This window comes from Vulpes vulpes, chromosome 2 (genome assembly GCF_048418805.1).
Source record: "Vulpes vulpes isolate BD-2025 chromosome 2, VulVul3, whole genome shotgun sequence".
NCBI lineage: Eukaryota > Metazoa > Chordata > Mammalia > Carnivora > Canidae > Vulpes > Vulpes vulpes.
This window is the reverse complement of record NC_132781.1, coordinates 85,869,428-85,883,343: the sequence shown is the minus strand read 5'-3', so window position 1 is coordinate 85,883,343 and position 13,916 is coordinate 85,869,428. Positions and strand designations below refer to the sequence as shown.

At 58.3% G+C, this 13,916-nt stretch overlaps 1 protein-coding gene across 45 annotated transcripts in view; it reads left to right on the top strand.

Annotated features, from left to right (window-relative positions):
• The window catches only part of LIMCH1 (LIM and calponin homology domains 1), a 300,514-nt gene that overhangs the window by 211,920 nt on the left and 74,678 nt on the right, over positions 1–13,916 (top strand). For 39 of the 45 annotated variants that reach the window (XM_072749119.1, XM_025986053.2, XM_072749121.1 and 36 more), the window contains 2 exons: positions 5,669–5,864; positions 10,898–11,150. In XM_072749119.1, coding sequence (XP_072605220.1) covers positions 5,669–5,864; positions 10,898–11,150 — 449 coding nt within the window. Of the gene's footprint in view, positions 1–5,668; positions 5,865–10,897; positions 11,151–11,996; positions 12,264–13,916 lie in introns of all 45 variants that reach the window. The other 6 variants (XM_072749113.1, XM_072749115.1, XM_072749114.1 and 3 more) reach the window with 1 other exon arrangement.

Below are 13,916 nucleotides of genomic sequence, written 5' to 3'. Positions count from 1 at the left end.
CGCCTTGTTTCTTACTTTTTACTCTTGTGCGTCCTTTACTGTTTCCTGCAAGTCTGTGTTAGAGAAAGGACACAGGTAAGGTCCCGTCTGCTTTGTGAAACTCGAATGCCTGTTTTTTTTAATATTCTTTTTTTTTTTAATATTTTATTTATTTATTCATGAGAATACACAGGAGAGAGAGAGAGAGAGAGAGAGAGAGAGGCAGAGACACAGGCAGAGGGAGAAGCAGGCTCCACGCAGGGAGCCCGATGTGGGACTCGATCCCGGGCCTCCAGGATCACGCCCTGGGCTGAAGGCGGCGCTAAACCGCTGAGCCACCCGGTCTGCCCTTTTTTTAATATTCAATTCAGATTTGAATAATGACACACGGGCCATCTCTCTTTTTTCTAAAGATTTTATTTATTTATTTGAGAGAGAGAGGGCAAGTGAAGGGAAAAGCAGACTCTGCACCGAGTGGGAAGCCTGACGTGGGGCTCGATCATGACCTGAGCCGAAAGCAAGAGTTGGAGGCTCAACCGACTGAGCCGCCCGTAGGTCATCTGGGTACGACTGCGTAAAAGCCCCTGCCTCACAGTCCCTTTCTTTGCTTGGAATCTGATTTGTTCTTGTGTCTCCACGAACCCAGCTTGTCTACACTCTGCGCAGCTATGATTTCTTCAACTCCCTTCTGTCGACCCTTGTTACACCAGCTGCCTCGAGATGACCTTTCGTGGCCAACGGCCGTTCCCCTTTCTTAGTGAACGTAGCACGACATCACAGGCCACGAGGGAGGCCTCGGTGTCACTGGACACAGCACGGCTTTGCTGGCACGGCCCCCACGGAGCCCCCGAACCTCTGAACACAGCAAAGCGTATTGACCTGAGCTTCACGGATAGATACCAACACCTGCAGAAGCTAGCTTACCTGGAGTAGATCCTATTTCATTTTATTGCTTAAAATTGGGTTTTGTGGGAAATGCAGAAAAGCCTAAATGTGGTTTAAATATGATAGAATCGGGAGCCCGGGTGGCTCAGCCACTGAGCGCCGCCTTCGGCCCAGGGCTTGACCCCGGGGTCCCGGGATTGAGTCCCTGCACGGAGCCTGCTTCTCCCTCTGCCTGTGTCTCTGCCTCTCTCAATCTGGTCTCTTATGAATAAATAAATAAAATATTTAAAAATAAATACGATAGAATCTTATTTCGAACTCACAGAAAAGAGGTCTGAACGAGAGCAGTGGGCAGGTGATCATCAGGGACCCAGGGCCCTCAGGTCCTTTGCTCCGACATCCTCGGTCCCCGGGCTCCCGCCTTCTGATCCGACCCAGCTGTCCCGGAGTAGCCCCCGCATCCTCACCCGAGTCGGGAGGGGAGGGGGCTGAGGGGGAGGAGGACCCGTGCCCGCCGCCCGACGGCATGTCTGCTAAGTCGTGCGTGCCTCCCCCGCTCGCTCCTGTAGATGTGAGCGTGCTCACACGTCCGTACCTACCTGCCGGGGGGACCCGGGAAAGGTAGACTGTGTTTCAGTCAAGAACCGGGTGTTTTCACTGGAGAAGGAACGGGGAGCGGATACCGAGGCGACAGCGACCACAGCTTCTGCACAGACACAGGCTGACACACACCTGGAACCACGACGTCTTCTTTCAGGAAGGACACTAGAGATTTTTTTATATTCGTTTTTCAAGTGGGAGAAATGTTCCCGAAAAGTACCTATCGGCAAGATAACGGGGGCAGAGCCCTGAGCGTAAGCGCCGACCGGTCGCCGCTGCCCTGTAGCAACGACGCGTCTCCGAAAGCGTGGTGACTGCGGCCTTTCAGTGAGCCCAGATCTGTCGCCGGGGGGTCTCCGAGCGGAGGGGACATGAGGGGGCGGAGGGGCATCACCATGACAGCGTTGGGGTTGAAGCAAGACCTCGGGACCTACGGTGGCCTCAGAATCGCGCAGGCAGGGCTGGGCGTGAGCAGTCGGGTTCTTCCCCTTGTCCCTCACCTCCTCCTGCCTGTCCTGACACGTCCCACATCAGGGATTGGGGCCAGCAGCGCCCCCAGGACCACCGGCCTCTGGCCCCTCCCCAGACAGCGGGGAGTCTTCCTGGGAGGCCCGGCTGCTCGAGCCCCAGGGCTGTGGGCCCGGCGAGGGTCCTATTCCCGAGCCAGGCTCTGTGGCCACCGCCCCTGGCCGACGCACTGGCGTTCCGGGGACACGGACGGGGCGGCCGGCCTCAACCTCGCTCCCCTTCATCTGCCTGGTCTGCGCGTGTCGCTCGCCCCCCACCTTATGTTCGCGTGTGCGTCTCTCTGTCTTCCTGCCAGAGCGCAAGCCAGCGGGGACAGGTATGTATGGACTCCGTGGAGAGCCGCGCTCGGGCTCCTGGAGGATGCCGGGAAGCATCCGAGGGGTGAACAGCCCCCAGCCGGCGCGTCGTAGGTGCAGGTGGGTCATCGAGCTGGAGAAGCAGAGCCTCAACCGCCCCAGAATGCGGCTCGGCCACTTTATAAGTCACAGAGGAAGCGGACAACGCTGAGTGGGAACACGGAGGCATCTGGGCTTCCTCAGACGCCGCCAGCTGCCCGGCAGCCTTAGCGGCTCTCGTTTCCACCGAGGAGGACGGGGCAAGGATGGAGAGTGAGAGCGTCCGGAAACACCGCAGAAGCCTCGGCCCCCACGCAGGCGTTGCGCCCATTGCTGGAGCAGCAGGTACGGCGGGCGGCTTGGCGTCCGGTCTCCGCCGCTGAAGTGCTCCCCGTAGAAGTGGAAATGCTCCTGGGGTCCTGGCTGGAAACACGGATGCCTCGACACGGGCCCCGGAAGGACAGCGCAGGCCGTCTGGCTTTGTGTTGGGCTTTCAGCTTTCGCTGTCCCCAGCAGCTTAACCTCGGACGACCTGATGGAAAATCCGGGAACTCGCTCCTGCAGCTGAGGCCACGTCTTTATTTCTGGCTGAAGAACCAGCTTCTCGCTTCACCTTGAGGGTGCAAGGGACCAGGTTGGCCAAGGGTGACTACGAACGGGTGGCCCGTTTTTCACTTTTCCAACCGGCTGTGCCTTTCAGTGTCCGGCTCTTGCTGGTATCACTGGCCCATTCAACAGGTGGGGAAGCTGAGGTCGGGGGAGCAGCTTGCCCCAGGCGCCCCACGACCAGGCGCAGAGCCGGGATTCAAGCCCCGCACCCGAGCCTCGCACCCCACTCTCCACGCCCCTAGATGGCCTCTGTTTTGCTGTATCCATGGCTCGGGGCCGGGGCCCCAGCAGCCCTTAGCAGGGGGCATCGCCCACAGAGGGAGGAGCGGCGCCCGTGGGGAAGGGGCCGCGCCGCCCGTGACACATGACCCCCTCCCCCCCCCCGGGCGCGGCAGCCAGAGCTGGGGCCGGGCGTGGGGATCCCAGGTTTGCTGCTTCCCATGTGACCTCACGGGTCTCGTGGCCTCTCTGGTCTCACTGTTCTCTTCGGTGGAACGAGGACAACGCTGCCCACGTTGCCGAGGGGCCGCAAGGGTCAAGTGCAGCTCAGAAAGCGCCAGGCTCTGGCCATTTGGCCCGTCCTCAGGGACACCTGGTCTCGGGTCAGCACCTACGTTTCCAGAGGAATCGAGTACAAGACTGGATCCGGGTCAGACGAGCGCTCTCGGCGCCGCTGCGGGCTCCCCCGGGGCAGCCGCTCGCCTGCTGTGGGCACGGCCCGGCCACTTGCCACCTGCGAGGCAGCGGCTTCGGCCCGCCACGGGGTGGAGGGCATGGCCGCTCACGCTCACCCTCGCCTTCGCGCTCACCCTCATGCTCACCCTCACCCTCATGCTCACACCCACCCTCACACTCATGCTCACCCTCATGCTCACCCTCATGCTCACACCCACCCTCACTCTCATGCTCACCCTCATGCTCACCCTCATGCTCACACCCACCCTCACTCTCATGCTCACCATCACTTTCACACTCACTCTCATGCTCACCCTCACCCTCATGCTCACACCCACCCTCACACTCATGCTCACCCTCATGCTCACCCTCATGCTCACACCCACCCTCACTCTCATGCTCACCCTCACTTTCACACTCACTCTCATGCTCACCCTCACCCTCATGCTCACACCCACCCTCACACTCATGCTCACCCTCATGCTCACCTTTGTGCTCACGCTCACCCTCAAGCTCACCCTCACGGTACCCTCATGCTCACACCCACCCTCACTCTCATGCTCACCCTCACTTTCACACTCACTCTCATGCTCATCCTCACACTCACGCTCACTCTCACACTTACGCTCACTCTCATGCTCACCCTTATGTTCACGCTCACCCTCACCCTCACTTTCACACTCACCCTTGCCCTCATGCTCACCCTCATGCTCCCGCTCACCCTTGTGCTCACGCTCACGCTCACGCCCACCCTCACCCTCGCACTCATGCTCATGCTCGCCTAGGCCACGTGACACCCTATCCTCCTGGGGCTGAGCCGGCCGTGTGGGTGGAGGCTGAGGCTATTCTCTCCATCCTGCCCTCCCTTCTCCCCCTCCCTTCTTTTCTGGGGGGAGGGGGATTTTTTTTTTACATTATTTAATTTAAATTCAACTTGCCAGCACGCGGTGTAGCACCCAGTGCCCATCTGCAGGCCGAGCCCTGGACGCCTGTGGGCGCAGCCACCATCCCGTCCAGAGGCTCCTGCCGCCGAGTGTGGCGGGGGTGCCGGGCTGCTGGCGGGGATGCCGCCCACCGAGGCATTGGCTCCAGGGCAGACCCGCCGGCATAGACACTTTCCAGAACTGCGTGGGGCAGGTGCAGGCAGTAGCGCCCCGGGGCGGCCACGGGGTGAGCTCCGTCGCTGCGGGTGAGGGCAGGCCCCTGCCAGCGTCGGCGCCGTCCAGGTTTTAGGCGCGGCTGGAGGGGATGAAACTGAGGTTTACCTTCGGCGACCGGAGTTGCATTTGTCGGCGTCAGCCCGGACTGATGTAACCAAGGCGAAGACAGCAGCAGGGACAAGGCTTTCATTATGGTGCAAGGCCGCAGTTGGCTCTGGTGACCTTTGTCCCCGGGGCCTGGCGTCGGGTGTGCCACGGGCACTGGCCGGCCTCCGTCTGTGGGGCGCGAATTGTTGGCAGCCGTTCCGGCCCCCAGCGCCCCGCCGGCCGCCTGGATTCTTCGGAGGCACCACGAAAAGAAAAGCAGTTTGCATATTTTTCATTGCTGCTTTTTTTTTTCCTTCCTAACTTTCCACCTCAGAAAGACAGGTCCCTCTCAGAGCCGGCAGCTCCCCCGGGGTGGCAGGATGGACGCGCGCTGCTCGGGGACACACGCAAGTGCTGCGCGGGGCCCGGGGCGGGGTGGGGGGGCTGATGGGTGCCCCAGGGCCCGGCAAGGTCACGGCGTGCGGTTCCCCGGCGGCTCTGCTCTGTCGCTGTCCTCCTGTGAATCCAAACATCATGATTTTTTTATTCTTCTTTCCTTCGACCTTTAAAGACAAACCATGGTGGCACGTGCGTCACTCAGGTCTTTCTGTTTGTTGTTTGAATTGTGCGCGGTTTCCTGATCGGGAAGGTGTGGCCGGGGTCTGGGAACGAGATGCCGGCCTGGCGGCGGCCCTCCATGACTTTTCCACCCGATGCCACGCGCGGGGCCCTCGCTGCGGCGCCCGAGCCGGGTTCCCTCTCCGTCTGTGGCCGGGGGGCCTGAAGTCCTTCCGTTTTGTTTTTGGACAGGAGACTGATGACATCGAGAGCCCTAAGCGCAGTATCCGGGACAGCGGCTACATAGACTGCTGGGACTCTGAGCGCAGCGACTCACTGTCCCCGCCTCGCCACGGCCGAGATGATTCCTTCGACAGCCTGGACTCCTTCGGGTCCCGATCGCGGCAGACGCCCTCGCCGGATGTCGTCCTCCGGGGAAGCAGCGACGGTAGGTGGCGGCCGTGGGCCCCTGCGCCCTCGCGGTCGCGCGTGCACAGGGGCGGCCATGGCACCGTGGGCACCTTGCTGGGACCAGTAACTCCGAACTGGGAGGAGAAAAGTGCTTGAATGTTGTTTTCCGGGGCCCCCCCAGTTGGGGTCGGCTCCATGAGGCAAGGGGAAAGCGGGTCGCTTCCCTCCCCGCCGGTTCAGGGACCCAGGCACTGTGCAGCCGTGAGCTCGGACCGTGTGCCCAAGCTTTTATGCTCTGGGTGCAAGGAAGGGAAGTGTGTCGTCACCGCAGTGTAGACGTGAAGACGAACCCACTCCCAGACTGGAGCCGTGCCGCATGCTCAGGGACGGGCTGAAGCCCAGGAGGCTTTAACGGGGGCTTCGGGCAACCTGCTTGGAGCCCCTGGCGCCTGCGCGCTGGCTGCGGCCCTCACGGTACACGGCCCAGCCTGCCGGGCTGCTCCGAGTCCAGCTTCGAGTTAAACCCCGTGGATTTCATATCACCTGCAAGGAATGGCCGCTTCTCTAGGAATCTGGGGTCGTGCAACCTGATGTGCATCTGACGCGTCACCTTCCGGAAGCTGTTGCCGTCACTTACCGTGCACCTCCGCACCTCCGTACTTTCATGGCGGAGGGTGGCTCGCTCCTGTCCCCATGAACCTGCAGAAGGGGGCTAAGGCTGGCGCAGTGTTTTTTTTTTTTTAATCTGTTTCTACTTTTTCTTTTTCTTTTCTTTTTTTTTTTTTTTTGTTTCTACTTTTTCTATGCATTGCTTGATGTTGACATTTCTAGAGACTTAAGGGCTCCTCTTGGGGATGAGAATTGCCCCTTAGGGCTGAAAGATCCCTTTCTGCCGTAAAAGCCTAAGATACTTGGAGGTTTCTCGCGCCCGGGTCCTCAATGGGTGACCTGGCACCTGGCATGCGGGGCAGCACAGGTTTCCAGCCATGTGGCTTCTTGCTCAGCCCTCCTGGGGCCGCGGGATATTGTGCATCTGCGTTTTATGGATGAACCCGACAGAGGGTCAGGAACTGTGAGCCCGAAACTTAGACCCTTAAAGGGATGGTGCCCACACTTCTATTTACCCAATAGATCTTTGGGATTCTAGAACGACTGGGCTGATGCTTTCGTTTTTCAGCTTTGCAACAAATGGAGCAGCCTCGGGGCCGCGTAGTATGTGACCCCGAAAGAATTCTATGGCGCATTGTGAGCGGCCTGGAAAACATCCCTAAAATGTGGAATGCGTGTGCAGTGCCACCCACGGACTAGAAGCTGCAGCGCCAGCCCGTGACCGGCCGCCCGGCCCACCCGATTACCGAGCACGTCTGCACCGAACTATGTCGTGTTACCGACTGTTTTCTTTTTTTTTAGAGACCTACCATTTTCTTCACCTTGGAGCTTCACAAGTGGTGACGGATCCTTCATTCTGTCAACCTCGGGGGGGGGGGGTGGTTCAGAGTTTGTGACGAGCCCCATCCTGAAGGCATCCGAGGTGGTGATCGCTGATATCCCGCTAATGTGCGCTGAGGCACAATGTAGTTTGCAACAGTTAGGATGGATGCGCTCAAGTCCTTTGATTTATTTTCTTTATAAGGATTTTATCCATTTATTCATGGGAGACACAGAGAGAGAGGCAGAGACACAGGCAGAGGGAGAGGCAGCCTCCATGCAGGACCCCTATGCAGGACTCGATCCCAGGACCTCGGGGTCATGCCCTGACCCGAGGGCACAGGCTAACCCGCCGAGCCACCCAGGGATCCCCTGCTCAAGTCCTTTTATAAATATTTTTTCTGCATAAAGAATAATATGAAACTGAGCCTCACAAAACACCGTTTGGGAAAGAGGACCCTACACACCGATCTTGCCAAGCAGCCACATATCTGCAGGCTTATGTTCTTGCAAACTGATCGAGACCTAATGAGGTTTAAAAACACACTTAAAAAAAAGCACTTTTTAAAAAAATCTGCCTTTAAAAATAGCATGATTTTATTCAAATACATGTTGTAGTTTATCAGCGTTTACGGTATTTTTTTTAATGATGTCGATCAAGAAGACTGCTAATCCTAAAACCCACTTTTAAATCTAGAAGAACATTTTTTTTTAAGTCTTGAAAATTCATTTCCTAAGGACTCATAATCAGGGAAAATCCTAGCATAAATTTCTCGGGTTCCATGTTGGGTCCGTATTTCCATACCCTTGAGGCCCGCTGACCTATTCAGGGAGGACGGGCAAGAGCCACGCTCGTGAGGGTCATGCAGGAGGCCTGCTGGCTCCCGTCGCCCGTGAAGCCAGCCCGTCCTGCTGCCTCGGTGCCGGTTCCTCCTCCCGAGGCCACTCGATGGACCTCACGGAAGAGGAAATACAAAGCCTTCCACTCGATTGCCTTTAAAGTTAAGAATAAAAAATAAATAAATAAATAAATAAAGTTAAGAACATAGTTTATAAATATGATGTGTTTTGTTAAATGAACAGTGTTTTATAAAAGGGTGAGTTGAGGAAAAGAAATAAGGAACGAGAGAAATTTAAGTGTAAAAGGAAGATGAGAAAGCCGGGGATGCCTGGGTGGCTCCGCCATTGAGCGTCTGCCTTCGGCCCAGGGCATGACCCCGGGGTCCCGGGATTGAGTCCTGCATCGGGCTCCCTGCAGGGAGCCTGCTTCTCCCTCTGCCTGTGTCTCTGCCTCTCTCTGTGTCTCATGAATGAATAAATAAAATCTTTAAAAAAAAAGAAAAAAGAAAGCCAAGGGTTGGGGTGCATATGGTCAAAATACAGGAAAAAAGAAAGCCCCCTGGTTAGCAGAAAGGAGAGAAACGTAGCCCCCCTGGAGAGGCAGGCTCGGACTCGGACAAAGCGGCATCTCCCCCATCGTGTGCTGCGCTGTTGTTGCCTGACGTCAGCATCAAGATCGAGGCCACCCCAGTGTGTGTGTTCGGGGTGAAGTCAAGCTCTTTTGAAGTCCTGCCTTTGATGAGGATCCCGCCCAACTCACGGAGGGGAGGCCGCAGCAGCCACTCTCTGGGTGCTCGTGCCGTCTCCTGGGCCCCCGCCACCTGTTACCGTCTGCAGGCTTCCAGGAGGCCCCTGAGGTCTGTGTGCAGCAATGCAGGGGACAGACTGGAATTACGGCCCGGCCTCTGAGTCCGGAAAGCTGCCCCGTGTTCAGCTGGGTCCCTCCCTGGGCCTCGGAGCATCGGCACATGAGCTCCTCTTCAACTGTTTGACAAAGACTTTTACCAAAAAGCGTGGGAGAGAAAAGGTGATCGCGCACGTGCTAAGCTACTGCCCTGAGACTGGCACTAGGGTTCGTCAGGACAGGATGTCCTCAGCTACTGCACCCAAGGAAGCCTCGCGGATTATAGGATTTCAGCAGTTTGAGACGCCGCCGATTCCTGGGCCGGCCTAGCTGATCCCAGAATCGTTTCCCTTCGTTCGTTCGGGAAAGGGTAGCGCTTCTCTAGTCGGGGCGCCGCACGCACACGGGGAGGACCCTTCTCTGCGAGGAGTGAACCCAGGGGAAGGAGGAGCTTCGGTCCAGGGTCTGGAGAAGAGAAAGCGGGGGCCCAGCTGCTGCGTCCCGGCCCCGGCCGCGGAGGGGGTTCTTTGGGTGTCTCCGAGCCTCCACGTCCGCCCGGGTCTGCGAAACAGGGATAGTATCAGATCAGGATTCAGATCCGAGCACCCGGCAAGGTCAGAAAACATCAGGGTCTGTTCATGAGGCCTCTGGGGGGGGGCGGGCAAGGGGGGGCGGGGGGCCCGTGACCACATCCCCAGGCAGGCGGAGACACTGACGACGGCCTCGGGGTGGGAGAGTGCGGAGCGACGCGTCAGAAGCCAGCGAGGACTGACACGGACGACTTGGGAAGGGAGGCGAAGCCATGAGGGATTCGCACCCACGCGCTCCGTCAGCGACAAGGAATGACTCATTTACGGCCTGTGCTTCTGACTTTTAAGGCCTTTCAGAAGCTGTCGAGTCATTTAATCTGCAGGAGCATCATTTCGTTCCTGTTGTTACCGCCAAGGACCGGCAGGTGTGTTGGAGCCGGCCTGGGAGCCCGCAGTGAACGCCAGGACCACCCAGGACGGCGAAAGAGAGCGGCCCGCGCTCGCCGAGCGCTCACCGTGCGGCCGCTCACACGGACCCGGTCCTCCCAGAAGCCCCGCCAACCAGGTGGCATCCTTACCCTCCCTTTGCAGATTGGGGAAACTGAGGCATGACCTAATGACTGCAAAGCTAGTGAGTGGCCGAGCTCAAAGCGAGGTGGATCAGTCCTAAGGCCCTGTCCGCTGTCCTCTCTGCCTCGGCCGCCCCTTCTCTTGACTCCGTCGCGGGTGCTCCTCCCAAGTGTACAGGAGTCCCCCCTTCCTGATGCTCGCCGTGCTGAAGGGTTTCCGCCTGAGCCCCCCTCACTGGGCACCACTGAATTCCTTTGCGTCGCCCACAGCGCTAAGCCAGAACCGATTCGTGTGCCCGTCAGATGATCTGAGGCTGCCCGCCGGGTGCAGAGACGCCAGCTGAACCCTGCAAATACCTGTCCTCCAAGCGTGAGGTCAGCGGGGTCACGCACCTGCAGGGCAGGGTGGATGGGGCCCCGGGGTCTGCAGGAGGAATGGAGGGCTACAGCGAAGGCCGCAGGCAGGGCTCCGGCTTGGGGGTACGCGTGCATCACACCTCACAGCGCCTCCTGGGAGGCAGCCCTGGGCCTCGTGGGACTCGGCCGCCCGTGTGAGCCCCGCTCTTGTCCTCCGTGTTTCCCCCTTGGCGATGGCCGATGCCCCCCGGGCTTCTGTAATCTGGCTCTGCTTGTCCCGCGGACATGAGGCCCTGTGGCCTCCTGCACAGCCGGGCTCACCTCTGCACCCCTACTTTGACTTTCTCCCCCTGATCTGAGTTTGGAGCTTGCCCCAGCGTAGCTCTGCTGGACGGATGCTTGGCGCTCGGTCAGTGGACGGTCCGGGGTGGGGGATCCCAGAGCCCCGGGGAGGCCCGGGCCGGCCCCGCGCACCGGTTCAGCGCCCGTGTCTCCTCTCCAGGGAGGGGAAGCGACTCTGAGTCTGACCTGCCGCACCGCAAGCTGCCGGACGTGAAGAAGGATGACATGTCTGCGAGGCGGACGTCCCACGGCGAGCCCAAGTCGGCAGTGCCGTTCAACCAGTACCTCCCGAACAAAAGCAACCAGACGGCCTATGTGCCGGCACCTCTGAGGAGGAGGAAGGCTGAGCGGGAGGAGTACCGGAAGAGCTGGAGCACCGCCACCTCGCCCCTGGGCGGGGACCGGCCCTGTAGGTGAGGCCCGGGGGGGCTCTGGCGGAGGGGGCAGTGCGGGGGGACGGGCATCCCGTCTGCGGGTCCCTGCCGAGCCCGTGGATGGTGGAGACCGGGTCTGCTGCCAGGTCGCTAGGGGCACAGCGGCCGCCCGGTTCCTTTGCGGAGGCTGCCTGCCTCCCCCTCCCGTCAGTTGGGTGCACAGAGCCTTGCCTTGGTGCAAGAAGAGTTTTCCTGGGCCTAGAGACGTGCTCACCTGGATGCGAGCTCGGGGGTGCGAGGGTGCGCGGGATGTGTCCCCGACCCCTGCGTGGGGTGCACCGAGGCCAGGGGGTGCACTGGGACATCGGCGGGCATCTCCCTGGCACCCGGTTAGGTCCTCGTAGTGCGTATCCACTTACTCAGCAGGTATTTACAGGCCCCTTCAGGCCCCAGGGACCCAGTGGGAAATAAGACGAGCCCCTGCCTTCGAGGGACTCCCGAGCCAGTCCGGTCCTTTGAGCAGAACCATCCTGTCCCTTGCACCCTTATTTCCCACGGTCCGCCTTTACTGTCCGTGACTTTCATCGAACAAACACGCTGTTAAAAGTCTTGATTGTTGAGCAAGATGTGATTTCCACCTTCCCAGCCGAAAAGGCCCTTCGCCTCTCACTAGCCCCCGTGAAATAGCTCTTGGCGTTGGGATGATGCTGCCCCGTAGCTAACAGCCACGTTCACCTTTCTTCACGTTGCCAGGACTGTATTGCACGTCATGACTTTTTTTTTTTTTAAGTGAAAAGTAAGATGAGAGTGGCCACGGGGTGACACGTGGCTGCCCCCCGCCCCCCGGGCTGTTAGTTTGGTAAACCGTGTTGTCCACTCACATAGCTATCCTGAAACGATAGAGGAAGAGGGAAGTGAAGTGGGGTCTCCTTGTGACGTGGACCCCGCCGGCCAAGCGCAGCCCGGTGGGAAGCCTTGCGGCGGGGGCTCAGGACGGCCCGCCGGCCGCGGGACGGAGCAGCCTCCTCCGGGGGGGCCCACAGCGGCACCGGCTCCCCAGGCCGAAGACAGAGATGCCGTTGAAGTCCAGAAGCGCCGACGGCTGGAGCAAGCTGGGATCAGAGTGAGGCCGGCGGCGCGTCGCTTTGCCAGGTTAGGCCGAGGGCGGCCTGCGGCACGGGGGGGGCCGCCCTACTTCCACTGCCCGCTTTGCCCTTTGCAGCGCTGTGCCCCTGCACCCCGAAGGGGCTGTGAGTCCTGGCCCCGGGCACGGCTCCGTCAAGAACCTGGTTGTTCTAAACGGAGGCTAACGGTGAGCTTTTTGCTGCTTCATTAGACTCGTTCTGTTCGGGGGGCCGCAGATCCCCCATGCGAGAATGTTGTTTCCCGATAGCCCGCCGCGTGTTGGTCGCCCCACTGCTCCTAAATGGCTCTTAACCCTGTCTGCGCTCACTGGAGACGAGTTCCTTGGAAATGGGGGGCTCCCTTTTTAGAAAGCATAGCTGGCCCCCGCCGACCCACCCCCTCTTCGTCCCGCAGGAGTGGTAAGGAGGCGCCCGTCGGCCTGTCCTCCCAAGGCTCGCTGATTCCAAAACAAAAGAGGGCGCGATGCCTTCCTTGGTTGTACCGAAGGCACCAGCCTGTCTCCGCGGGACGGGGCGAGGGGAGCCGTGGGCAGCCCCAGCTCCACAGTCAGGGGCAGCGCTTGGAGAAGCTGCTTCATTTCCCCCCTATAATAGCCGCAGAGATCCCAACAAACCGTCACGACACCAAACCTTGACACGTTAAAATCCCTAACACACAGTTTGACGGTTGAATTTCCATTTAACTGGAAGCAGTGGGTGACATACCCATTTTCAGGAAGGGTAAACTGAGGGCCGGTGACAGTCGACGACTCGCCGGCCCGAGCGCTGCTGACCGCCCGCCTGGAGGCCAGATCCTAATGTTCCGACCACAGAACCGCATCTGTGCTTGAGCAGAACGTTTGCCATTTTTCCGTACGACTCCAAATGTGGTTAGTGCTACACGGTCTGGTTCTTAAACTGGAAGTTCCAGCCCTGAACCTATATGGACTTAATCGTGGAGCACCTTTGTATTGATTTGAGAGGAGAAAATACCACCCCGTGTGTGGTATCCCACTTAAGTGTGTCCTAAACACACACTTGCTTCTAGAAGACTCTACCGTAAAAGTGCGTTACAAGCAGCTCTCTGGATTTCTGAAATAAGAGTGATGTTGTAGAATCGTAAAAAAAATCCAGATATTCTATAAATTTTGGTGGAAAGACCTCATTGGAGACTTATTTTTTCAACACCATTTTACATTACTTGCTGAGAATACAAAGATGAGTAATGTCCCCTAACCAGGTATCGGCTTTCAGGCCCAGGGGGAGTAGTAGGTAACACAGGTAAGACTGTGAAGTCACCAAGAATATCCTTGACACACATACCTTCATTTTGATGACATCTGGGAAGTCTTTAAGGCAAAATTTCCCGAAGACACCGTGATATTTTTCCCCCCATTTTATTATCACTTTCAAAAATTACTACTCTGCTCGGCTAAAATCTTTAAAAAATGGATTCTTCTATAATTACCAGTCTGGTTGAGGGTAATTTGCATTGGCTGTTCGAGTTTCTTCTTCCATAATCCTTGGCCACTTTCTCCCCATTAAAAAAAATATTCATTTTATTAGAACACTGAGCATGAGATCTCCCTTCTGAACAAATCTTTTTCTTTTTTCTGAACAAATCTTTAATTGTCCGATACAGCGTTGTTGACTGTAGGTAGTGTCACGTGTTGAGCTCTAG